The sequence below is a fragment of the Pantherophis guttatus genome, chromosome 18 (genome assembly GCF_059756535.1).
Source record: "Pantherophis guttatus breed Tessera chromosome 18, ASM5975653v1, whole genome shotgun sequence".
In the NCBI taxonomy this organism is placed as follows: Eukaryota; Metazoa; Chordata; class Lepidosauria; order Squamata; family Colubridae; genus Pantherophis; species Pantherophis guttatus.
Genome location: NC_142080.1, coordinates 2,196,990 through 2,223,419, shown reverse-complemented (window position 1 = coordinate 2,223,419; position 26,430 = coordinate 2,196,990). Strand labels below are relative to the sequence as shown.

At 46.2% G+C, this 26,430-nt stretch overlaps 3 protein-coding genes across 8 annotated transcripts in view; 2 read left to right on the top strand and 1 right to left on the bottom strand.

The window, feature by feature from the left end:
* LOC132712528 (protein S100-A1-like) overlaps window positions 1-15,394 on the top strand; it is a 34,587-nt gene extending 19,193 nt beyond the window's left edge. For 2 of the 5 annotated variants that reach the window (XM_087880727.1, XM_087880725.1), the window contains exons 3-4: window positions 14,082-14,230; window positions 15,061-15,394. In XM_087880727.1, the coding sequence (XP_087736853.1) occupies window positions 14,082-14,230; window positions 15,061-15,204 (293 nt within the window). In that variant the 3' untranslated portion in view covers window positions 15,205-15,394. Of the gene's footprint in view, window positions 1-3,771; window positions 3,860-11,336; window positions 11,899-12,088; window positions 12,177-14,081; window positions 14,231-15,060 lie in introns of those variants that run through there. The other 3 variants (XM_060694285.2, XM_087880726.1, XM_060694287.2) reach the window with 3 other exon arrangements.
* Window positions 4,452-8,848, bottom strand: LOC132712529 (protein S100-A1-like). The gene is made up of 4 exons (XM_087880728.1): window positions 8,745-8,848; window positions 7,886-7,973; window positions 5,614-5,756; window positions 4,452-4,787 (listed from the first exon to the last, which is right to left on the bottom strand). Exons 1-4 carry the CDS (start codon window positions 8,787-8,789, stop codon window positions 4,644-4,646), a joined length of 420 nt encoding a protein of 139 aa, XP_087736854.1. The 5' UTR covers window positions 8,790-8,848; the 3' UTR covers window positions 4,452-4,643.
* A 1,065-nt stretch (window positions 15,395-16,459) lies between the features above and the next one.
* CHTOP (chromatin target of PRMT1) lies at window positions 16,460-26,244 on the top strand. Of its 2 annotated transcripts, none has more exons than XM_060694284.2 (6): window positions 16,460-16,797; window positions 18,304-18,384; window positions 20,396-20,546; window positions 23,173-23,356; window positions 24,935-25,069; window positions 25,191-26,244. In XM_060694284.2, the coding sequence occupies exons 2-6, from the start codon at window positions 18,320-18,322 to the stop codon at window positions 25,391-25,393; spliced, it is 738 nt and encodes a 245-aa protein (XP_060550267.1). In that variant the 5' UTR covers window positions 16,460-16,797; window positions 18,304-18,319; the 3' UTR covers window positions 25,394-26,244. The 2 variants fall into 2 exon arrangements, with proteins under 2 accessions (XP_060550267.1, XP_060550266.1); XM_060694283.2 differs by having other exon boundaries at window positions 23,170-23,356.
* Window positions 26,245-26,430: the final 186 nt, after the last annotated feature.

The following is a 26,430-nucleotide window of genomic DNA, read 5'->3' as shown; positions in this document are numbered from 1 at the left end:
AGGGGATTCTTGAAGCATTTTCAATTTAATCCTTGGTTTTTTATTCTGCCATACAAATCTACGTATACACTGATCTAAAGAATGAAAAAAATTTGTATCGACTAAAACTGGGGCTGTCTGAAAGAGAAAAATCCATTTAGGCAGGATATACGTCTTAACTACTGCAATTCTACCTAATAATGATAGCTGTAAACTTTTCCATCCTTCCAACATTTCTTTAGTTTGACTAAGTAGTTTTTGGTAGTTGTCTTCTTTAATGGTCGAGCATTTAGATGAAAGCCAAATTCCTAAGTATTTTAGTTTTTTGACTACCCGGATCCCTAGTTCTTCCTCTAACTGCGCTTTTTGATTCTTCGTCATATTTTTAATTAGGATCTTGGTTTTATCTTGATTTAATTTAAATCCCGCTACTTTCCCGTAAGCCTCCAACTCCTGTAGCAGGATTGGTCCCGATTCCAAAGGTTCTTCCAAGACAAATATCAAGTCGTCCGCAAAGGCTTGGAGCTTAAACTCTTCCCCTCTGTTTCTTAGCCCTCTAATTCCTTGATTTCTTCTGACCTCATTCAATAATAACTCTAGGGTTAAAATAAATAAAAGTGGAGATAATGGACATCCCTGTCTAGTACCTTTACTTATATCAATTTTTTCAGACTCCTCCCCATTAATAAGTATTTTCGCTGTCTGTTTTGCGTATACTGTCCGGATTGCCCTGGTAAATCTTTCCCCGAATTCCATTTCGCTCAACTGTGCAAAGAGAAATTTCCAGCTCACTCTGTCAAAGGCTTTTTGTGCATCCACGGAGACCAGGGCCACCTGTTTATCAGAATTACACTCATAATATTCTAATATATTCATTATAGTTCTCACGTTATCTTTCAATTGTCTATGAGGTAGGAAGCCATTCTGGTCTCCGTGGATGTACTCATTCAGGAAGATTTTTAGTCTCTTCGCTAAAATCGCAGAGAATAATTTATAATCGGAATTAAGCAGGGAAATCGGTCTGTAATTTTTAATCAGAAGCGGATCAGTGCCTTCCTTTGGAATTAGTGTAATATATGCTTCAGACCAGGAGGGTGGCATTTGACCAAAGACCAGAACCTCATTAAATACTTGAGTCAAAAATTCCCCCAAAGTCTCAAGGAGGGCCTTATAAATTTCTACTGGCAGACCATCCGTACCTGGGGTCTTTCCCCCCTTTTGTTCCCTTAATACTAACTCTACTTCCTTCAAGGTAATCTCTGCATTCAATATTTCTCTCATTGGGGTTGGGACCTTCCGGGGATCCGCTCTAGCCAAATACTCTCTAATCTCCTGGTCCTGTTCATCTCCAGCTGAATACAAAGCAGTAAAATATTCTTGTATTATTTTTCCTTTCCCTTCCTTATCCGAAACACATCTTCCCCTTTGGTCCTTCAAACAAACTATCCTATTTCTCTCCTGTTGCTTCTTCAGTCTATAAGTAAGCCATTTTCCTGCTTTATTTGCATGCTCAAAATGCCTTTGTTTTTTTTTGTTTTTTTTTTAAATTTGATTTATATGCCGCCCTTCTCCGGAGACTCAGGGCGGCTTACAGTGTGTTAAGCAATAGCCTTCATACTTTTTGTATATTTATACAAAGTCAGCTTATTGCCCCCACAAACTGGGTCCTCATTTAACCTACCTTAGAAAGGATGGAAGGCTGAGTCAACCTTGAGCCTTGGAGAGATTCGAACCAGCAGTAAATTGCAGGCAGCTGTGTTAATAACAGGGTGCTTTAAACCACTGTAGTACCAAGGCTCATCATTGCCCATCATTACAGAATTTACAGGGAATGATGCAGACGATGCAAGAGGTAATGATGAAAAATGTTGAGGACTTAACGATGAATTTGAGAAGTGAAATGGGAGCGGTGCGGGGAGACATTAAAATATTAAATGAACAATTGACAGAAGTGCGAGAGGTAATGGTTAAACAAGAGGGAAGACTTCACGAAGTGGAAGCCCGTACTAACAGATATGAAGAACGCTTGGCAGGACTGGAAGGTGAACAGGCCGCAACTAGGAGGATTATGGAAGAAGAAATAATTTTCTTACAGATGGAACGCTCCTCCTTTTTCCTAAGAATGCAGAATGTGGTTCAAGATAAAGAAGAATGTGTGAGAGAAGTAGTTGGAAGTATTTTAACTGAAATCTTGGAAAAAGATAAGGAGTTAATAATGAAAGACATTGATGAGGCCTATAGGGTATTTACGGGATATGCAAAGCGACATAATTTGCCTCAAGAAATTCATATTCGATTTTGTAAGAAGGATATACGGGAGGAAGTTTATAGGAAGGCAAGGGACCAGGTGATATCATATAAAGGACAACAAATTATGATTTTAAAGCAAATCCCTAGGAAAGTTAGAGAGCAGCGGCGAAGATACCAATTTTTGACGATGCATTTAAGGAAAAATGCAATTCTATATAGATGGTTGATACCGGAAGGTTTACTGATAACTTTGCGAGATAAGAGGATTAAAATTGAGAACTTGAGAGATGCACGAGATTTCTATGAACTAAACTTTAAGGCGAATGAATTGGAGACTGAGGGGGAAGCGGAAAATGGAAGCTTAGAAGACCTACAGGAGGATGAAGAATTTAAGGAACGAACAGATGGGAAGGAGAGAAAGATAGAGAGGGAAGGAGTTGGTGGAAGGAAAGAACCTCTTTCCCCAAGGAGAACCCAACAGACTAAAAACAAAACAGAGAGCAAGTAATAAGTAAGTAGTAAGGAGGATGATAAAGGGAAAGGTGGGGGTATCTTTATTTTCAGCTAATATTAATGGTTTAAATAATCCATGTAAGAGAAAGGGAGTGTTTAACCGGTTGGTAAAAGGAAATTATGATATGATATGCCTGCAGGAGGTTCATATAAAAGGAGACCAGAAAGCGATACTGGAGAATAAAAGACTGGGAAATTTGTATGCCTCCCTGGCAGATCAAAAAAAGAAGGGAGTAGTGATATATGTAAAAGGACACTTACAATCTAAATTAATTTATGCCGGGAAAAAAGGTAGAGTCCTGATGGTAGAGGTAACAATGGACCAAAGGAAATATTTGTTGGTTGGAATTTATGCCCCAAATGGATGCCAAGTAAACTTCTACAGGAAATTATATCAGAAGCTATTAGAGGTTAACTATGCCAATATTTGTTTGCTCGGGGATTTTAATGCGGTTATAGACCCAAACTTGGATTATATACCAGAGAGAGGTAAAGCCGGGAAAAAGAGGAGGAAACAAGTCACTTTTTTCAGTGCCCTTGTAACTTCGAACGGTCACTAAATGAACTGTCATAAGTCAAGGATTCCCTGGATTCGATTCAGGGAGGGTTGGAGAAGGGATGGCGGATGGCAGCAATATTTCTCTGATTTTTATTTTATTTTATTTTATTTTATTTTATTTTATTTTATTTTATTTTATTTTATTTTATTATTTTATTTTATTTTATTTTATTTTATTTTATTTTATTTTATTTTATTTTATTTTATTTTATTTTATTTTATTTCTATACTGCCCTCCTCCCGAAGGACTCAGGGCGGTGTACAGCCTGATTAAAAGCAGATAAAATATTCGGAGACAGGCAGCTTGGGAAATACGGATCTGCCCAACTTGGCAGCACAGAGTGTTACAGGAAAACAAAAAATGTGCATTTCTCCCATTATGACTTGTGATGTGGAGCGGAGTCACAAAATGTACTTTCTAAAAAAAACACACACATACAATTAGCATAAATTTCTTCCCTTTTTATTAGTTGCAGGCTGAGAGTGGAAGGAGAGGAGGGAAAGAGCACCTGTGGAAAGGTTCCCCCAGAAAAAGCTGCCGGCTGCTGTATATCTCAGGTTAGTGGCCGATCCGAGGAACCTCCAGCCTCAGCTGCAGTCTACCTCTGAATCCGGAATCTGGAACAATGAGGCTGTTTGCCATGCAAGGGAGATTTTGTTTTTTAGAGTTTCCAGATTATTGTGATGGGAGAAATAAGAATCTGGTTGGGGAAGGAAGGAAAAAGAAAAAGATGGGAGGGAGGAAGGAAGGAATATAAATTGATGGATAAATAAAGGAAGAAAGAAGAAAGCCCTTTCATTACATCATCACCCCGCAGGAGTCAACCAAGCCTAGGACACAGACAACCTACCAAGTTACCCCTGCATGGTCCCATGGGAGTCTGACCACCAATCAGGACATGAGCTCAAATTCAAATCCCAATAGAGGGTATAAATCTCTCTCTCTCTCTCCGCTCCATGTGCCTTTTTTGACCGGGATCTCAAGCCATGTGATCCTGTCCACCATTAAACCATCTTTCCCAATTGTCTCCATATATTCCAGTGTCCTTTTCCTCACTTGTAACTGAACCCAGATGGACATTTCTTCCAACACCCCCAAGCCCCCCCCCGCTCTCCCTGCCCCCCCCCCGAGAGACCAGACCAGGCGCAGTGCACACTAAACAGCTTTAATCAGCAGCAGGGCTGTCCCAGCAGACGATTACATGGCACCTCGGGGTGCTCCCAGTTGGGCAGAGAAGCCGCGAGAAACGGGGGAAAAGGCGTTGCGAAGGGGACAGCTGGGCTTGAAGCCCCCCCCCAAAACTCCCGAGCTTTGCGTTCCCGCTAAGGGCCGCCGGCAAGCTCAGGTTTCCTCCAAAAAGGAAGGGTTGCAGGCCATGGTTACGGCGGCCACCAGGACCATGAACTCCTGGAAATCGATTTCCCCGTCGCCGTTCTGGTCCAGATCGCGCATGATCTTGTCCACCCCCTCTGGATCTCTCTGGGTCTGGAAAAAACAGAAACCGGACAAGGATTTGGAGTGCCGTTCGATTCCCCCGAGTCAAAGGATACCGGGCGGCGGTATTCCCCCCCCCGGTGCTCGTCCGTCTCCCTGACCTGTTTTCCCAGATTCCGACATGTAAAAATTCTAGTCCCACTTTGGCATGAAAGCCGGCTGGGTGACTTTGGACCAATCACCAGGAGACTGGGAGTTCTGGCTGACTGGGTGACTGTAGGCCCATCACTAGGAGACTGGGAGTTCTAGTTTCCACCTTAGCCCTGAGAGACGATTGGTTGACTGGCCCAATTATCAGGAGAGGGTGAGTTCTAGTCCCAGTTTAGCATGATAAGGCAGCTGGGTGACTTTGGGCCAAACACCAGGAGACTGGGAGTTCTAGTCCCACCTTAGAAGTTGAGCAGGGGTAGGACTAGTCAGAACAGAGGTGGAAGGGACCTGGGAGGTCTTCTAGTCCAGCCCTCTGCTCAAGCAGGAGATCCTAACCTACTCCTAGGCCATTCCAGACACATGGCTGCCTTAGTCTCTTCTTAAAAACCTCCACAACTTCTGGTGGCAAGCGGTTCCACTGATGAATTCTTAGGAAATTCTAGGATGCTTCTCTCCTTGGTTAGTTTCCATCCGTTGCCTTCTGGTGCTTCGGAGAATAGGGAACCCCCCCTCTTCTTTGGGGCGGCCCCTCAAATACGAGACTCCTGCCGTCTTGTCACCCCCTGGTCCTTCTCCCCTCTAGACTGGACTAGAAGACCTCCAGGGTCCCTTCCTCCTCTGTTTGTGACTGGTTTGAAGAGAAAAGGCGGAAATCCATCGGTCCTACCTCCAAGCCCAACTCCTTCTGCAGCAGCTGCTTCAGCTCCTTCTTGCTCAGCTTATCCTTGTCGCCTCCTTTGCTGGAGTACTGGTGGAAGACGTTGATGATGATCTCCATAGCCCTCTCCAATTCCGATGGCATCCTGGGGCCTGCAGAGAGAGAGAGAGAGAGAGAGAGAGAAAGAGAGAGAGAGAGAGAGAGAGAGAGAGAGAGAGAGAGAGAGAGAGAGAGAGAGAAAGAGAGACAGAGAGAGAGAGACGGAGGATGCTGAAGGTAACACACCTGTATTGCAAACATCCTGGGATGCTCTATCTAAAGACCATCTGGGAGGGAGGGAGAAAACTCTTTCCTTTCTTTTCTTTCCTCCTTCCTTTCCCTCCACCTATTTATCTATCCATCTATTTATATTCCTTCCTTCCTCCTTCCCATCTTTTTCCTTCCTTCCTTCCTTCCTTCCTTCCTTCCTTCCTTCCTTCCTTCCCTCCTTCCTTCCTTCCCTCCTTCCTTCCTTCCTTCCTTCCTTCCTTCCTTCCTTCCTTCCTTCCTACCTACCTTTCCTTCCCTTCCCTTCCCTTCCCTTCCCTTCCATCTACCTATTTATCTATCCATCTATCCATCTATCTATATTCCTCCCTCCCTCACACCTGTTTTCCTCCTTCTCCTTTCTTCCTTCCCTTCCATCTCTATTTATCTATCTGTCCTATCTATATTCCTCCCTCACTCACTCCCTCCCATCTTTTTTCCTTCCTTCCTTCCTACCATCTACCTATTTATTTATCCATCTATCTATATTCCTCCCTCTCTCCCACCTTCCCTCCCTCCCTCTCCTTCCTTCCTCCATTCCCTTCCATCCATTTATCTACCCATCTAGCTTCCTTCCTTCATACCTTCCTTCCCTTCCATCCACCTATCTATCCATTTATTTATATTCCTCCCTCCCACCTGTTTCCCTCCCTCCCTCTCCTTCCTTCCTTCCCTTCCAATGACCTATTTATCTATCTGTCCTTCTATCTATATTCCTTCCTTCCTTCCTTCCTTCCTTCCTTCCTTCCTTCCTTCCTTCCTTCCTTCCTTCCTACATACCTTCCTTCCCTTCCATCCACCTCTTTATCCATCTATCCATCTATCTATATTCCTTCCTCCCACCTGTTTCCCTCCCTCCCTCTCCTTCCTTCCTTCCCTTCCAATGACCTATTTATCTATCTGTCCTTCTATCTATATTCCTCCCTCCCTCCCTCCCATCTTTTTTCCTTCCTTCCTTCCTTCCTTCCTTCCTTCCTTCCTTCCTTCCTTCCTTCCTTCCAACTCTGTTATTCTGCCATGCCCCGCTGGGATCCTCCGGCCATCAGCTGGCGTTCCTAGAGAGACTTGACTCTAAGCACTACACCGCGCTGCCTCTTAAGTCATCCGGGCTGCATTTCCTCCTGCGAACCTGCCCCGGCTTGCAGCCTGTGTCTGGCGGGTGGGCATCCTGGGAAAATGAATGGCGGGCAGCCCAGGGGTGTCAAGGGCCAGCCATTGTGCCCGGGTGACCACCAGGCGCCTCTAGGAGGGGACTCCAAGCCCCAACATCTGGACCTCTCCCTCTCACGCACCCCCCTCGCAGCAGCTGGCTGCGGTCCTGGATAAACCAGTTGGTCCCACCAATCTGCATTGGGTGGGGCAGAAGCTGGCCTGGTACTTTCCTTTTGGGTCTCTGCCGCTGAGACAATGGGGGGGGCTCATTTGGGGGGAGGATGGGGGCTTTGATGGAGGGGAGAATTGGGGAGGAGAAGGTGGGCTTGGGGTGATTGGAGTTGGTGGGATCTGGTGAGATTGTCTGTCTGTCTATCATCTGTCTGTCATCCATATCTATCTATCTATCTATCTATCTATCTATCTATCTATCTATCTATCTATCTATCTATCTATCATCTCTATTATATTTTCTCATTTATATTATCAATTACATCTATCTATCTATCTGTCTGTCTATCTATCTATCTATCTATCTATCTATCTATCTATCTATCTATCTATCTATCTATCATCTGTATTATATTTTCTCCAACTCCCAGAATCCCCCAACCAGCCTGCTTTCAGAGGGATGGACTTCAACTCCCAGAACTCCCCCAGAGGGATTCAGACCCAACCAGATTCTTATTTCCCCCATCACAATAATCTGGAAACTCTAAAAAACAAAATCTCCCTTGCATGGCAAACAGCCTCATTGTTCCAGATTCCGGATTCAGAGGTAGACTGCAGCTGAGGCTGGAGGTTCCTCGGATCGGCCACTAACCTGAGATATACAGCAGCCGGCAGCTTTTTCTGGGGGAACCTTTCCACAGGTGCTCTTTCCCTCCTCTCCTTCCACTCTCAGCCTGCAACTAATATAAAGGGAAGAAATTTATGCTAATTGTATGTGTGTGTTTTTTTAGAAAGTACATTTTGTGACTCCGCTCCACATCACAAGTCATAATGGGAGAAATGCACCTTTTTTGTTTTCCTGTAACACTCTGTGGTGCCAAGTTGGGCAGATCCGTATTTCCCAAGCTGCCTGTCTCCGAATATTTTATCTGCTTTTAATCAGGCTGTACACCGCCCTGAGTCCTTCGGGAGGAGGGCAGTATAGAAATAAAATAAAATAAAATCATAAAATCGTAAAATCATAAAATCATAAAATCATAAAATCATAAAATCATAAAATCATAAAATCATAAAATAAAATAATAAATAAATAAATAAATAAATATCAGAGAAATATTGTTGCCATCCGCCATCCCTTCTCCAATCCTCCCTGCATCGAATCCAGGGAATCCTCGACTTATGACAGTTCATTTAGTGACCGTTTGAAGTTACAAGGGCACTGAAAAAAGTGACTTGTGACAGTTTTTTCAGACTTAGGACCACTGCAGCATTCCCCACGGCAATCCAAATTCAGACGCCTAGTAATCATCTCCTCTTTATGACGGTTGCAGCGACCCTGGGATGCCCTTTTTCGACTTTCCGACGAGCCAAGTCCAGAGGGACTTAACATGTGCAGTGACCCACTTAAAAGCTCCGGTAAGGAAGGTCGCAAAAGAGGGCAAAACCCGCTTCACAAACGTCACAAGCCATGAAAATTCGGGACTCCGTTCTAGTCGTAAAACAAGGATTACCTGTACGTCCAGGGAGGCTGCGGTCTCCGTGGCGGCCTCTCTCATCGAAGGGGTAACCGATACAAGACACGAGACGAGGGATCGAGTGTCTCTGGCCAGCTCCGCGTGGACAATGGGGTCCCTCCCCAGAGGCTGCTCGGATGACCAACATAAAAAGGATTTTTGTAAATGTGAATAAAATAACCACAAAATTTGTATGGGAAGGAAAAAAGGCAAGAATTAAATTAAATATACTGCAGGATGACAGAGCCAGAGGTGGATTTGGATTACAGGCATGGGAAACATATTATAAAGCAACAGGTTTGACATGGATTATGGAATGGGTGAATTTGAAAAATCAAAGATTGCTAACCTTGGAGGGACACGATTTGATGATGGGGTGGCACGCCTTCTTTTGGAACACCAGGAGCAAAACACATAAGTATTTTTGTAATCATCTTTTAAGAGATTCATTCATTCATACATGGCAGGAAATTAAAAGTAAACACTATATGAAAGTTCCTGGTTGGTTATTCACAATGGAGGCGATGACACAGCCCAATACCTTGGCGATTCAAAGAATGGTAAGATATAATGAAATATTAGATCCCCAGGGAATATTAAAAACACAAGAAGAACTCGGAGAGCAAGGAATTCAGATTGACCGGTGGCCCTATTTACAGATAAAAACAAGATAGAAAAAAGACCAAGAGGAAGGAAGAACTGAATTAAAACCAAATCGGTTGGATCAACTTTTAGAAGTCACGGAGGAAAAATTGATTTCAAACATTTATAAATATTTATTGGAATTTGATTTGGCAGAAGAATTAGTAAAGAGACAAATGATAGCATGGCCAAGAAACATCGGACATAACATAGAACTGGGGGACAGGGAAAGAGTGTGGGAAAATAATTATATTATGACAAAATCAGTGGTTTATAAAGAGAACCAGTATAAAATGTGGTATAGATGGTATCTGGCCCCTTCGAGGTTAGCGAAAATGTATTCGAACTTAAGTCCAACTTGCTGGAAATGCAAGCAGGCACAGGGCACTTTTCTCCATGTTTGGTGGCTTTGCCCAAAAAATTGGAAGTATTGGGGAAAAATAAGGATTTGGCTAATAGAAATAACATTGGAAAAAATAGAACTTAAATCAGAAATTTTTTTACTAGGGATGATTAAAGAAAATTATAATTTTAATTTAATTTAATTTAATTTCCAATTTATATACCGCCCTTCTCCCTGAGGACTCAGGGCGGTGTACAGCCAAGATAAAAAACATAGGATACAAATATTAAAACATTTAAAAATATATATAAATTTTGGCCCGAAAGTTAAGAATCACAGACTAATTAAAAGAATTTAAAAATTTTAAAATTTTAAAAATTTCTTCTTAGGCCAACCCGGCTTGTTGAAAAAGATGGGTTTTCAGGGAACGACGGAAGGCATTGAGGTCCTGGATTCTTCTTATCTCCGGGGGCAACTGATTCCAGAGGGTAGGAGCCCCCACAGAGAAGGCCCTCCCCCTGGGGGCCACCAGCCTACATTGTTTGGCTGATGGCACCCTGAGGAGGCCCTCTCTGTGGGAGCGCACGGGTCGGTGGGAGGTCGTCGGTAGCAGCAGGCGGTCTCGGAGATAGCTAGGCCCTATGCCATGGAGCGCTTTAAAGGTGATAACCAACACCTTGAAGCGCACCCGGAAGACCACCGGGAGCCAGTGCAGCTCGCGCAGGAGCGGTGTTACATGGGAGCGCCATGTTGCTCCCATCACTACCCGCGCTGCTGCATTCTGGACCAGCTGGAGCCTCCGGGTGCTCTTCAAGGGGAGCCCCATGTAGAGAGCGTTGCAGTAGTCAAGGCGAGAGGTGACGAGGGCGTGAGTGACTGTGCACAAGGAATCCCGATCAAGAAAGGGCCGCAACTGGCGAATCAGGCGAACCTGATAAAAGGTCCCCCTGGTAACAGCCGTCAGATGTTCCTCCAAAGACAGCTGCCTATCCAGGAGGACTCCCAGATTGCGAGCCCTTTCAGTGGGGGCCAAAGACTCGCCCCCAATAGTCAGTGATGGAGTCAACTGACTATATCGGGATGCCGGGAGCCACAGCCACTCAGTCTTGGAAGGGTTGAGCCTGAGCCTGTTCCTCCCCATCCAGATCCGCACAGCCTCCAGGCACTGGGACATCACTTCAAGGGCATCGTTGGGGTGGCCTGGGGTGGAAATGTACAGCTGGGTGTCATCAGCGTACTGGTGGTATCTCACCCCAAAGCCACGGATGATCTCGCCCAGCGGCTTCACATAAATGTTGAACAGAAGGGGCGAGAGGACCGATCCCTGCGGCACTCCACAAATGAGAGGCCTCGAGGTCGACCTCTGCCCCCCTGCCAACACAAACTGCGACCGGTCGGAGAGAAAGGAGGAGAACCACCGCAACACGGTGCCTCCCACCCCCAACTCTTCCAGCCGGTGCAGCATGATACCATGGTCGATGGTATAAGAAAGAAAGAAAGAATTTAATGCTACATATAGTCACTGCAGCCAGATTGGCGCTAGCTCAATTTTGGAAAACTGATCAACTGCCAGCAGACCAACTGATAGTTCAAAAAATCTATAATTCTGTGGAAATGGATAAATTAACCTTCGAATTGAAAGATGAGGCACACTCAAAATATTGTATAGTATGGAATAGATGGTACGATTGGATAACTCGGAGAAATGAGGGCAAATGCAAAATTCTGAATGATAACAAAAAAATTTTAAAAAATGCACCGTCAATAACAGAACGGATATGTGACGAAAATCACTTTTTCTTTTTATGTAGTGTTGTTTATATGGATATATACGTGTTTTGTATACACATGGTGTATTATTTTGCTTTTATATGTTTAATAACCGTCATAAAGAGGAGATGATTACTAGGCGTCTGAATTTGGATTGCCGTGGGGAATGCTGCAGTGGTCCTAAGTGTGAAAAAACTGTCACCAGTCACTTTTTTCAGTGCCCTTGTAACTTCAAACGGTCACTAAATGAACTGTCGTAAGTCAAGGATTCCCTGGATTCGATGCAGGGAGGGTTGGAGAAGGGATGGCGGATGGCAACAATATTTCTCTGATATTCGGAGACAGGCAGCTTGGGAAATACGGATCTGCTCCATTTTGCAACACAGAGTGTTACAGGTGGGGAAAACATCCGTGCAGTTTCCCCTTTAAGACTGGCGGTGTGAAGCTGCCGGTCAGCTACTTTCTAAAACAAAACAAAAGAAAAAACAATTAGCATTAATTTCTTCCTCAGCCACCCTGAGTCTTCAGAGAGGGGCGGCATATAAATTGAATTAATTAAATTAAATTAAATTAAGTTTTTTATTAGCTGCAGGCTGAGAGTGGAAGGAGAGGAGGGAAAGAGCACCTGTGGGAACGTTCTCCCAGAAAAAGCTGCCGGCTGCTGTATATCTCAGGTTAGTGGCCGATCCGAGGAACCTCCAGCCTCAGTTGCAGTCTACCTCTGAATCCGGAATCTGGAACAATGAGGCTGTTTGCAAGGGAGATTTTTTTTTTTTTAGAGTTTCCAGATTATTGTGATGGGGGAAATAAGAATCTGGTTGGGTCTGAATCCCTCTGGGGGAATTCTGGGAGTTGAAGTCCATCCCTCTTAAAGCAGGCTGGTTGGGGGATTCTGGGAGTTGGATAAAATATAACATAGATGATATAGAGATAGATAGATAGATAGATAGATAGATAGATAGATAGATAGATAGATAGATGTAATTGATAATATAAATGAGAAAATATAATAGAGATGATATAGAGATATACATAGATAGATATAGATAGAGAGAGAGAGAGAGATGTAATAATATAAATGAGAAAATATAATAGAGATGATAGAGATAGATAGATAGATAGATAGATGTAATTGATAATATAAATGAGAAAATATAATAGAGATGATATAGAGATATACATAGATAGATATAGAGAGAGAGAGAGAGAGAGAGATGTAATAATATAAATGAGAAAATATAATAGAGATGATATAGAGATAGATAGATAGATAGATAGATAGATAGATAGATGTAATTGATAATATAAATGAGAAAATATAATAGAGATGATTGATAGATAGATAGATAGATAGATAGATAGATAGATAGATAGATAGATAGATAGATAGATATGGATGACAGACAGATGATAGACAGACAGACAATCTCACCAGATCCCACCAACTCCAATCACCCCAAGCCCACCTTCTCCTCCCCAACCCTTCTCCCCTCCATCAAAGCCCCCATCCTCCCCCCAAATGAGCCCCCCCCCATTGTCTCAGCGGCAGAGACCCAAAAGTGTGTGAGAGGGAGAGGTCCAGATGTTGGGGCTTGGAGTCCCCTCCTAGAGGCGCCTGGTGGTTGCCCGGGCACAATGGCTGGCCCTTGACACCCCTGGGCTGCCCGCCATTCATTTTCCCAGGCTGCCCACCCGCCAGACACAGGCTGCAAGCCGGAGCAGGTTCGCAGGAGGAAATGCAGCCCGGATGTCTTAAGAGGTAGCGCGGTGTAGTGCTTAGAGTCAAAGAAGGGAGGGAGGGAGGGAGGGAGGGAGGAAGGAAGGAAGGAAGGAAGGAAGGAATATAGATAGAAGGACAGATAGATAAATAGGTCATTGGAAGGGAAGGAAGGAAGGAGAGGGAGGGAGGGAAACAGGTGGGAGGAAGGAATATAGATAGATGGATAGATGGATAAAGAGGTGGATGGAAGGGAAGGAAGGTATGTAGGAAGGAAGGTAGATGGGTAAATAAATGGATGGAAGGGAATGGAAGAAGGAAGGAGAGGGAGGAAAGGTGGGAGAGAGGGAGCAATATAGATAGATGGATAAATAAATAGATGGTAGGAAGGAAGGAAGGAAAAAGGATGGGAGGGAGTGAGTGAGGGAGGAATATAGATAGAAGGACAGATAGATAAATAGAGATGGAAGGGAAGGAAGGAAGGAGAAGGAGGAAAACAGGTATGAGGGAGGGAGGAATATAGATAGATGGATAGATGGATCGATAAATAGGTAGATGGAAGGGAAGGGAAGGAAGGAAAAGATGGGAGGGAGGAAGGAAGGAATATAAATAGATGGATAGATAGATAAATAGGTGGAGGGAAAGGAAGGAGGAAAGAAAGGAAAGGAAAGAGTTTTCTCCCTCCCTCCCTCCAAGATGGTCTTTAGACAGAGCATCCCAGAATGTTTGCAATACAGGTGTGTTGCCTTCAGCATCCTCCGTCTCTCTCCATCTCTCTCTCTCTCTCTCTCCCTCCCTCCCTCCCTCCCTCTCTCTCTCTCTCTCTCTCTTTCTCTCTCTCTCTCTCTCTCTCTCTCTGCAGGCCCCAGGATGCCATCGGAATTGGAGAGGGCTATGGAGATCATCATCAACGTCTTCCACCAGTACTCCAGCAAAGGAGGCGACAAGGATAAGCTGAGCAAGAAGGAGCTGAAGCAGCTGCTGCAGAATGAGCTGGGCGGCCCCTTGAAGGTAGGACCGATGGATTTCCGCCTTTTCTCTTCAAACCAGTCACAAACAGAGGAGGAAGGGACCCTGGAGGTCTTCTAGTCCAGTCTGGAGGGGAGAAGGACCAGGGGGTGACAAGACGGCAGGAGTCTCGTATTTGAGGGGCCGCCCCAAAGAAGAGGGGGGGGGTTCCCTATTCTCCGAAGCACCAGAAGGCAACGGATGGAAACTAACCAAGGAGAGAAGCATCCTAGAATTTCCTAAGAATTCATCAGTGGAACCGCTTGCCACCAGAAGTTGTGGAGGTTTTTAAGAAGAGACTAAGGCAGCCATGTGTCTGGAATGGCCTAGGAGTAGGTTAGGATCTCCTGCTTGAGCAGAGGGCTGGACTAGAAGACCTCCCAGGTCCCTTCCACCTCTGTTCTGACTAGTCCTACCCCTGCTCAACTTCTAAGGTGGGACTAGAACTCCCAGTCTCCTGGTGTTTGGCCCCAAGTCACCCAGCTGCCTTATCATGCTAAACTGGGACTAGAACTCACCCTCTCCTGATAATTGGGCCAGTCAACCAATCGTCTTTCAGGGCTAAGGTGGAAACTAGAACTCCCAGTCTCCTAGTGATGGGCCTACAGTCACCCAGTCAGCCAGAACTCCCAGTCTCCTGGTGATTGGCCCAAAGTCACCCAGCCGGCTTTCATGCCAAAGTGGGACTAGAATTTTTACATGTCTGGGAAAACAGGTCAGGGAGACGGACGAACACCGGGGGGGCGGGGGGGGGAATACCGCCGCCCGGTATCCTTTGACTCGGGGGAATCGAACGGCACTCCAAATCCTTGTCCGGTTTCTGTTTTTTCCAGACCCAGAGAGATCCAGAGGGGGTGGACAAGATCATGCGCGATCTGGACCAGAACGGCGACGGGGAAATCGATTTCCAGGTGTTCGTGAAGCTGGTGGTCAACCTAATTATAGAAAGAAACTCTTCCTTTTCGGAGGAAACCTGAGCTTGCCGGCGGCCCTTAGCGGGATCGCAAAGCTCGGGGGTTTGGGGGGGGCTTCAAGCCCAGCTGTCCCCTTCGCAACGCCTTTTCCCCCGTTTCTCGCGGCTTCTCTGCCCAACTGGGAGCACCCCGAGGTGCCATGTAATCGTCTGCTGGGACAGCCCTGCTGCTGATTAAAGCTGTTTAGTGTGCACTGCGCCTGGTCTGGTCTCTCGGGGGGGGGCAGGGAGAACGGGGGGGGGCTTGGGGGTGTTGGAAGAAATGTCCATCTGGGTTCAGTTACAAGTGGGGAAAAAGACACTGGAATATATGGAGACAATTGGGAAAGATGGTTTAATGGTGGACAGGATCACATGGCTTGAGATCCCGGTCAAAAAAGGCACATGGAGCAGAGAGAGAGAGATATTTATACCCTCTGTTGGGATTTGAATTTGAGCTCGTGTTCTGATTGGTGGTCAGGCTCCCATGGGACCATGCAGGGGTAACTTGGTAGGTTGTCTGTGTCCTAGGCTTGGTTGACTCCTGCGGGGTGATGATGTAATGAAAGGGCTTTGGGCAATTCCTAGTAGGGCTCTGCCTGAAGGACGTAGATCTTTGTTATGTAGAATAGGCTGGCCCAGGCCTTAATGATCCATTGAGAAAGGTGGGGGGGGGCTGATATTCTGCCCCCTTTTTAATATTTCCTAGAATATTTCATTTTTCTAGGAGAGGGGTGGGTGCTAACTTCCTACAAGGGCGTTAGGGAAGAGGGGTAGAAGGCAGTCTGGGGCTCTTAAGGCAAGAGGGGAGCCTGGGGAAAGCAGGGAGATGGACCCAGGGACATAGGGAGGAGTCTGGAGTCTGGTTTTGTGGGCGCACTCACAAAATGGCCCTGGAGGGGGGAGGGGCTTTGGCCAGCTGAAATGCAAAAACTACACCATTTTTTTCCCATACTGAGATAACTAGCCATGCTCGAAACAGGCTCTTTTTTGGGAATCAACTCCAAGATTTAAAAGAACGCGAGACAAATAAAAACTCTTTAAAAGTTTTTTTTTGAGGGGGCGGGGGGGGGAGAAAACAAAACTCCCATTCATAAAAACGTGGCGCCCCGCCCACAAGCCGCCGAGCCCCGCCCCCTGGCGGAGTGATGAATGGCGAAGTCAGCGGAAGGAGCTGAAGCTCCGCCCCTTGGCGGCTACACGAAGAGCTATTCGTCGCTCTTGGGGGCCCCGCCCTTTTCTCTCGCGCTCGCTCGTTCGCTCTTCTGCGCCTGCGCGTCTCGGGCAGTGGGTGGGCGGAGCCTTTTTTTCCCCTCGCCGGCGCATGCGCGAGCTGTGAAGAAAGAAAAGCCTTGGGCGGCGCCATTTTGCCGGGGCTTTTTCTGAGGGGAGATTTCTAGAGGCGGCGGAGGAGCAACAGCAGCGGCAGCAGCGGCGGCGGAGAGCGCGTCGTGCTGCTCCCGAGGGTCGGACAAGTGAAGGGGGAGAGAACCACCACCGCCACCATCTTGGCGTTCAGGGCATCCGACGGGGCCGGCCGGGCGAGGCCTGAACGGAGCCTCCCGTCGCAGCCGCCGGCAGAGTCGCCAAACAAGCCGGGCGAGCCTCGACCCCGACGGTGAGGGGGACCCGCGGGGGTGGCCGGGTGGGATTTTGGATGGGGGGGGCTCGCCGGGACCGTTGGCCCACGTGACCGGCTCGAAACGCGGCCTACCGGAAGTGGGGGCGGGCACTTCCGGTGGAGAGGGGCGGGGCCGCTCTCGCGCACACTCCCCCCCTCCCCACCTGGTGCTTCAGTGTGGTATTCTGGACTGCATGTCCCATCTGGGGCGTCTGTGTATTATGGGTATTCCTCTCCTGGGGGATGATGGGAGTTGTAGTCCAGCTTTGCTAATAGATGGGCTTATTGGGGGGGGGGAACCCCAGGCTGGGAGAGCCCTTCCTTGAGTGTTTGCCCCCTCCCCAAACAATTGCCCCCCCTCTAAAAGCCCATATTGGAATTCTTCATTGAGGGTTCCTGAAATTTCCCTTACTGCTACAACAACCCTGAAGGGTAGGCTGGTGGGGGGGGGCAAAGGACACAATGGCCTGAGGAGCTTCTGTGGCTGCTGGCTCCACAGCTGGGGATTCCTATAACCTTTGTGGCTATATACATAATTTTCTTTTAAAAAAAATAATAATAAAATCTTTATTTACATTTTCCATTAAAAAAAAAAACAAAAAATAACAACACACCCTATAAATAACATACAAGACAACATAACAGATAACAAACATATCTGCCAGTACATTATATTCCGAGGGAGACAGAACGACTTATATCTCTTTATACATCAATTAGGTCTATCCGACCTCACTTTGTTAGTATAATATAGGTTTCTCAGTAAATACCTTTCCTCTTTTCAATTGGGTTGTGGTTTTCTCTTCGCTAGCCAAGTATATAGTTTTTCCCAGGATAAACATGTTTGAGTTTGATCTTTATCTTTTTATTTTTTTTTTAGTTATATACATGTATATAAACATGTATATATACATAATTTTATATTTGCTTCCTTATTTATCTTGCCATGTTTTATGTGGTGTTAGGTTGGAGGTGGCGGCCCTTTTGAGAGCCGTACGCCACGAGATTTCACTTTTAATGTGTTGCCAATTAGTGTGCCTTCAAAGTGACAATGAAGTCTATTCTATTCCATTCTTCTGGTGGGCAGCTGGCCTGTTTCAGGTGGTCCCTAGGAGTCAATAATCAAAGAGTATTAAAATAAAAATAAAGAATGGAGCCAGTTTGGGGGTAGTCATTAAGACACTAGGCTAGAAAGCACCCAATCACCAGCAGATGGGGAGTTCTAGTCCCACCTTAGGCCTGAAAGCCATTTAGGTGACTTTGGGACTATCACCAAGAGACTGGGAGTTCTAGTCCCGCCTTAGGCATGAAACATCTAGATGACTGGACCTACCTCACAGGGTTGTTGCTGTGAGGAAAATAGGAAGAAGAAAGTGTCTTGGATATGTCCGTTGCCTGGAGTTATTTGAAATAATAATAATAGTAATAATGATGATGATGATGAAGGCAGGATATAAATAAATAATTGGGCTCTTTTAGTAACGTCCTCCTTTTTTTGCGCAGGTTCTGGGCACCGGAGATGGCCGCGCAGTCAGCGCCGAAAGTCGTGCTTAAGAGCACCAGCAAGATGTCTCTTAACGAGCGGTGAGGAACCCAACGGCCACCTTCAGCTCATAAGATCTTTTTATTTTTTACGTTCTCTTTTTTTTTTTTTTTAGTTTTGTACACTCTGTTTGGTATCCAGAGCAAGAGCGGTCTTTGCGATGCTTCTAAATCTATCCAGAGGCACCCAAGAGCCGCGTGGGCAGCTCCCCGCTGCCCTTCGATCCCGCAGCCCGCCGTGGTACACCAGGTTGAAAAGGGCAAACGTGTCGGTCTTAACCGGCAAAAACCCGGTCGCGTGGTGGGATGTGTCCTGAGGAAACGCCCTCCTTTTTTTCTTCCACATGTGTTCATATTCTAGAGATGTGTGGTATGACACCCGCAGTGTGGTAGCATGTCACCGCAGCTGCGGGAGGCTTCCTGCTGTGCCCGAGGCAGACGCGCGCGAGCTCGTGTGGTCTGCGCTGTAAGAGGCAGGCAGCTGGCCGCTCTGACCAGCCCGAAGGCTCCTTGGGGGCCTTGTAAGAGGCAAGTGCTTGGCTCCATCACCTGCTTCTTCCTCTCCTCTGCACTCCTCTTCCTCGTCCGTGTCTTTGTGAGTTCAGATGTCCGACTGTTAACCTGAAGCTTTTGCTTTTTGTTCCCCTTCTGTGTTAAATTCTATTCCTGGGTTAATCAGCCTAAATGTCCAGCAGGAGAATATCGTAACTCACCTGCAGTTTTAAAAAATCTATAGGTAGTAGATTATCTACAGGTAATGGAGGCTGGGATGTTTTAACAGCATCCTTTCTTCCCTGGAAAATATCCCTACAGGTAATCCTCAGCTTGCAGCCGTTTGTTTAGTGACGGAGGTAACAACAGCACTGAAAAAGTGGCTTAAGTCCATTTTTCACACTTAACGACTGTTGCAGTATCCTCGTGGACAGGTGATCGAAATTCGGACACTTGGCAACTGACACGTATTTATGGCAAGCTAAGTCAGTGGGAAAACCAGATTCACTTATCAACTGTGTTACCCGTTTAACAGCTGCGTTGTGTTTCACTTAACAACCGTGGCAAGAAAGGTCGCAAAATGAGGCAAAAATGACTTCACAAATGTCTGACCTAACAACAGAAATGTTGGGCTCAATTGTGGTCGTAGGCCGAGGACTATCTGTAGTCTTTTTCCGGATGTAAATCGGCAACTTGATTGGCCCAAAAGCCCATCGGATCCAGTTGCCAACACTCAGGAACTCTTTCCCACGTAGGCTTTTTTTTATTATTCGTATCCTGAAGCAAACGGGGGAAATAATAAATATTCACTAATAAGTCTTGTGGGCCGCCCTGTTCCCGTTTGAAAAAAAACCCACCCGATTGGATCACTGCTCCTAGAAGTTACGTTGAAGGTGTACAAAATGTTTCCTGTAGAATGTTAACAGATACACATTATGTTTATAAATTTTGTTGCATAGACAGCAATGGTGTCCAACCAATTTGGAGGGAGAAAAAAAAGGGTAAGCTTAGTTTATGGTTTTGGGATACTTCTCTCAATGCCGGTTTCAGGATGTCAAGATTTTATTTGTCCTAGCCAAGAGGGTTGTAGCTTTGGGAGTAACCTAGGAGTTAACCCTTCTTAACATCCTCCAAACCTCCCTCCCTTCCTTCCTTGTCTACTTAGACCCCCCCCCCCCCGTCTTTTCACTGCCATTTCTGCTTCGCTCTGTCCGTTTTCCCACCTTTTGCTTGATTTTATTTCGACATCATCCGTCTCTGGTTTTCCATCCACGCCTTTCGAATGTTTGTGTGTGTGTGTGTCTCCCCACTCCCTGCACGCTTTGTGGAAAAATGAGGAAAACCAAAAAAAAAAAAAAAAAGTTCCCATTACGCTTTAAACGGGATCTTGAGTGTGTGTAAACCACCTTATTACGTTGATTATAAAAAAAAAAAAAAAAAAATTCCTGGGATGCCGCTGTGCACCTCCCTTCTGCTCTGAGAGGGCTGTGAAATGCCGCTTAAAAATGGGTTTGTAATGAAACGTTTGCTTAAACTACACCCGTTTTGTTCGACCTTGAAGCTTTACTAATATGCTGAAGAACAAACAGCCGATCCCGGTGAATATTCGCGCCACAATGCAGCAGCAGCAATTAGCCAGTGCCCGAAACCGGAGGCTGGCCCAGCAGATGGAAAACAGGCCTTCCGTCCAGGCTGCCTTGAAACTCAAGCAGGTGAGGCCGGTGGTAGAGGAGACGCTCGGCGGCTGGAGGGGTGGGAAGGACCTGGAGGGTGAAGGTGAGGATGGGCTCCGGCACCCCAGTCCGAAAGCTCGGAAGACAAAAACCTCTGGTCCCCGTGTCCCACCCCGATCGGATCCTGCAGGGCTTAGCCTGCCATGCTCCCATCTCCTCTCAAACATGATCGGGCGGATTACGAGCAAAACTCTGCAATTTTTTTTTTCTTCTTTGGAAATGTCGGCCGGTTGCAAATTCACGGCCGGAGCGCCTCGGAGCAATTAGGTGTGTTGTGAATGAAAGCGGACACTGTTCTTTTTTATATGTATTTATATATATATTTTGGGGGGGGGACTCAGTTTTGGGATAGGATTCCACCCCTTTTGTTGGGCTTTTTTGATTTAATTTTCATTCCAACAATTCCTGCGACCCAGCAGAGTTGGCTTGCTTTCTTTTTCTTTCTTTCTTTCTTTCTTTCTTTCTTTCTTTCTTTCTTTCTTTCTTTCTTTCTTTCTTTCTTTCTTTCTTTCTTTTCTTTCCTTTCTCTCTCTCTCTCTCATTTATCTACTATATATATTTCTATCTCTATAATCTCTATCACTTTCTCTTGTTTATGTTTCTCTTTCTGTATTATCTTTCTATCATCTATCTGTTCCCTCCTTTCTTCATTTCTCCTCCATTCCCTCTCTCTCAAATTATCTTTGTATCCTACCTGTTCCTTATCGCTTTCTCTATTTATCTTTCTATCACCTACCTTTTCCTTCCTTCCCTCCTCTCTCCCTCCCCCCCCCTCTATATATATGGAGAGAGAGGGAAAGAATGGAATTGTTGGGATGAAATTTAAATCAAAAGAGCCCAGCGAGAGGGGTGGAATCCTATCCCCAATCAATGCTGGGTTTTGTTCCCTTGGCATTTCAGACAGTTTGGCTAAGGGGCACCTCCCTTGCTTGATAATCGTTGGAAAAAAGAGAATTCTGTACTGTTTTCATCTCTCTGGGCTTGTAACGTGGCAGTGACAAATTCCATTACAGGGGCCCTCGGCCTTCCATCCTTCCGAGGTCGGTAAAAGGAGAACCCAGGTGGTCTGGGGGGGGACAATAGGCTGACTCTGAAACAGCTTAGAGGGGGTTATAAAACACTGTGAAGCGGGACATGAGGATTATTACTCATTATTCATGCTTTTCTACCCTGCTGGCAAAGAGGCATTTGAAAAGTTAACGTTTCTTCTCAAGCCAAGCCATTTGTGATTCTTATGGCTGAGGTTTCCCTTTTTCCCCTTCTCTTCTCTCCTTTTGGGAATGGGATCCTCGGTCCCCAAAATGCTTCCCCCCCCCTCGCCCCCCAAAAAAGGCATCTGGACTTCCCTGTTTTATTTTTCCCTTGGAAAATGCTTCGCTTCTCATCCCAAGAAGCTGCTTCAGTTCTAACTGACCGGTGGGGAATGGAAGGATTTATTGGATTCAGAAGGAAAAAAACAAACAAAACATCCATGATGTCCAGTTACCTTTTGAAAAAAAAAAGAAAAGGAAAAAAAAACACACCTTTGGGACAACTGTGGCCTGGATGATTGACAGATTGGGATGCTCTGAAGCTCAAGCCAGAAATTCCTGCCTGCAAAGCTCATATCTTAAGAAGGAGGGGCATTTGCTCTCCCCTTTGGCTTGCCCTCAAGCTTAGATTAGATTAACAGAGTTGGAAGGGACCTTGAAGGTCATCTAGTCCAACCCTCCACCCAAGCAGGAGAGCCTACACCATTTCTGACCGATGGCAGTCCAGTCTCTTCTTGAAAGCCTCCAGGGATGAAGCTCCCACAACTTCCGAAGGCTCCATGGGTTGATTGTTCTCAGTATCAGAAAATTCCTCCTTATTTCCAGGTTGAATCTCTCCTTGGTCAGTTTCCATCCATTTTATTCCTTGTCTGGCCTTCAGGGGCTTTGGAAAATAGCTTGACACCCCCCCCTTCCTCATCTGGGGCAGCCCCTCAAATATTGGAAGATGCTCTCCTTTCTCCCCTGGTCCTTCTCTTCACTTGACCAGCCATTTCTTCTGTTCATCCATGGTTCACTCAAATGTCTTTCTTTCTTTCTTTCTTTCTTTCTTTCTTTCTTTCTTTCTTTCTTTCTTTCTTTCTTTCTTTCTTTCTTTTTATTTCTTCCTTCCTTCCTTCCTTCCCTCCCTCCCTCCCTTCTTTCTTTCTTTCTTTCTTTCTTTCTTTCTTTCTTTCTTTCTTTCTTTCTTTCTTTCTTTCTTTCTCTCTCTTTCCTCCCTCCCTCCCTCCTTTCTTTTTCTTTCTTTCTTTTCTTTCTTTCTTCCTTTCGCTTTGAAAAATAGCTTGACCCCCTTCCTCCTCTCTGTGGCAGCCCCTTTAATTAACTCAAAACTGAATTAGGAGGTTGCCATTCAGCCACTGGACTAAGACTTCCAGAGCTGATCCGTTCCTGCGGCAAAAGCCAGCCATGTGATTTTGGTGTTTTTTTTTTCCCCCCCACCCAGCGATGCCGCTAATAATGCAAATTTCTGCCTTGTAGGTTATGTAAAGTAGCTCGCACTTGGGGGTGGCATTGCCCCCCTTGCTTGTCCCTGCTGCCTTTCCCCTTCTTCTAACCCTCCCTTCTTCCAGAAGAGCCTGAAACAACGACTGGGCAAAAGTAACATCCAGGCACGTTTAGGCCGGCCGGCGGGAGCCCTGGCTCGTGGGGCCTTAGGAGGACGGGGGCTGCCGATGGGGCAGAGAGGATTTCCCCGGGGCGCCATGCGCGGGGGACGCGGAGCGCGGGGGCTGCTGCGCGGAGGAATCCCCCTGCGAGGTGAGTGCACCTCTAGATGCCCTTTGGCAACAAGATGAAACATTAGTTGTGGTTTTTCTGCGCTTCTCTAATACATTCTTTGTGTGTCTCTTAAGAATACAGATAGTCCTTAACTTACGACCAAATCTCTCTTATTAAGCAAGGTGGTTTACTCAGTGAGTGATGCTTAATCCGGCAGTCTTTTTTTTTTTTGTTAACGGTTTTTAAGTGAAATACGGCAGCCATTAAGTGATCTCCCATCGAATTTGCTTGTTGGGAGTCCGCCGGAAAGGTCTCGAGCGGCAATCGCGTGACACCCCATCCCCCACTCCCCCCCCCCCCAGGACGCTACACCATTCATAGACACACGTCAGTTGTCAAGAATTGGGGTGTTTTAAACTTCGTTTTCCAGGCCAAATTATTTAATTGTATTTGAATGCTTTTTTAACATTTGCATTATATGTATTTTATCTGGCTGTTCACCGCCCTGAGTCCTTCTGGAGTAGGGCGGTATACAAATTCAATAAATAAAAAAATAAAGTGTGTGGATTTTGATCATCTGACCAAGGGGAGAACACTGTAGCAGTCATAAACACAGCTCCTAAGTCCCCCCCCCCTTTTTTTTTTTCTCCAGTGCTTTTGGTAACTTTCAAACGGTCGTAAATTGAGGATTACCTGTCGCATCACAAACCTGAGAGTGTGATTGTGGAAATGATGCTCAGTTTTTTTTTTTTTGAATTGGCATCTATAAATTCAGTCCAGTTTGTCACATCCGCGTGGGGGACAGAGATGCTTAAGGCCTGTGTGCTGGGTGTAAAACCCACATCCCTGCGGAACAGAACTGGCCCTGGGGAATGATTTTATTGTGTGTGTGTGTGTTATGTGTTTTCCGGAGGCAACCGCAGAAGAATTGGGGGTGGGATTCTTTGGTTTTTGCCCTGGGGAAGGTGTGAACTCTTTTCGCTGTGCACTCAAGACCCTGTTGTTCCACCAGGCCGGGCTATCAACATCATAATTTTAAATTGGGTGTTTTAAATTTCTGGGGTTTTAAATTGAGCCGAATTATTTAATAATTTTAAATAATTTTAATTGATGTTTGCCTTGTGCTTTTAATAGGCTGTGCACCGCCCTGAGTCCTTCAGGAGAAGGGCAGTATAGAAATAAAAAATAAAATTATTATTATTATTATTATTATTATTATTATTATTATTATTATTATTATTATCATCATCATCATCATCATCATCATCATCATCATTATTATTATTATTTATCTAAATTGGGTTTTAAATGTTTTAGATAAAGTGGATGTCTTAAATTTGTTTTTTGAGCCCAAATTATTTAATCTATTTTTAATAGTTTTTAACTTTTGTATGTTATTTGTATTTTTATCTTGGCTGTTCACCGCCCTGAGTCCTCCGGGAGTAGAGCGGTATACAAATACGATTAAATAAATAAATAAATAAAATTATTATTACCTGGGGAGGAGGCTTTTGGGGGGTGGGGGGGTTGTAGAGCTGGTTTGAATTTACGGGCAGGGCTTGAATCTCAAAAGAGACCTCCCGTGTTTGACCCCCTTCTCCCCTCCCTCTCTTACAGGACATAGTTTGCTTCGGGGAGGCCGGGGGCTCGGTCCCCGGATGGGGCTGAGGAGAGGAGGCATGAGAGGCCGGGCGGGGCCCGGCAGGGGCGGCCTTGGCCGAGGAGCCATGGGACGGGGCGGCCTTGGCCGAGGTGAGTGAAATGAACCCGAGGGACAGAGGGGGGGGGGGAGGGATCATTGGGGTTGGGTATCTTGAATGCTTTGCAGCCTTCTAACCGTTCCCTTCCGGCTTCTTTTTTCCCCCCTCCCAAGGTCGCGGCATGGCCGGTCGGGCCAGGGGCGGCTTCGGGGGCCGCGGCAGAGGCCGAGGTCGGGGCAGAGGCGCCACACGCCCGGCGCTGACCAAGGAGCAGTTGGACAACCAGCTGGACGCTTACATGTCGAAAACGAAAGGACACCTGGACGCCGAGCTGGATGCTTACATGGCTCAGACAGACCCGGAAACCAACGATTGAGACTGGGGAAGGAAAAGGGGGGGGGGGGAAATGCTTGTTGGGGGAGGGGTTGTCGATTGCTCCTCCCCCTCACGGGCGACCACGGATGCCACCAGCTCCTCCTCCTGTCGGGTGGGGGGGGGCCTGCGAGGCAGAAACGTAGAAAGCCAGGAGCTTTTCTCTTTGAAATGTTTCCTTCCCTTTTTTATGTTTCGACGCTCCCCGTTGTGTGATCGCATATTGGGGGAGGTGGGGGGGGTGGAAGACCCCTTTCTAACGGCCTCTAAACGGGGGTGTCTGAACAGCTGTTGCTCCCCGTTTTCATTAGCAAAGCAGCATCCCCCCCCCAATCTTCGCCCTGCAGTGGAGCAACATCGCATGTCTCCCCCTCTTTCTCTCCCCAAACATCTTGCCCTGGGGGGGGGGAAGAAAGGGGGCTGAATCCCAGACCCTCCCCACACTTTCCCGTGTCCCAACGGGCCGTGCTGTGACTCCCAGGGTGGCAGGGCCCTTCTCCACCCCCCCTCCCTCCTTCCCTCCCTCCCCAGGAGAAAAATAACTAAAAATTAGGCCCCAAATTTGATTTTTCTAAACCCCAAACGATCCCAGAAGGAAGCCCGAGAGGCGTTTTATTTTATTTGGGTTGTTTTTAATGGCGACAAAACTAATGTGGTTTTTTTTTTCGAGGGGGGGGGCTTGGTGGGTTTGGGTTGCCAAGGAGACGGTTGCTCTTCCTCTCTCTCTCTCCCTCACCCCCCCACCCCACCCCACCCTCGCTCTGCAGTTTTGTGTTCCGAACGGCCTCTTGTAAAACATCCCGATTTTCTGTAAGGAAACAATTCATTGCAGGGGAAATGAAAACTTGGACTGTGTGCCCGTTTGTGGTGTTGTGTGTCTTTTTGTTGTTGTTTCTTCTTCTTCAAAAGAAAAAGTGGCCAGTGGCCAGGAGTTCCAAATGCTGAATCCAAGGTGGGGTTGGGGGATGCTGGCCACCGTCTGCCGAGATACCCCCCCCTCCCAGTTTTCCCTTTAAATGTCCTATATTAGCTCCCTAAATT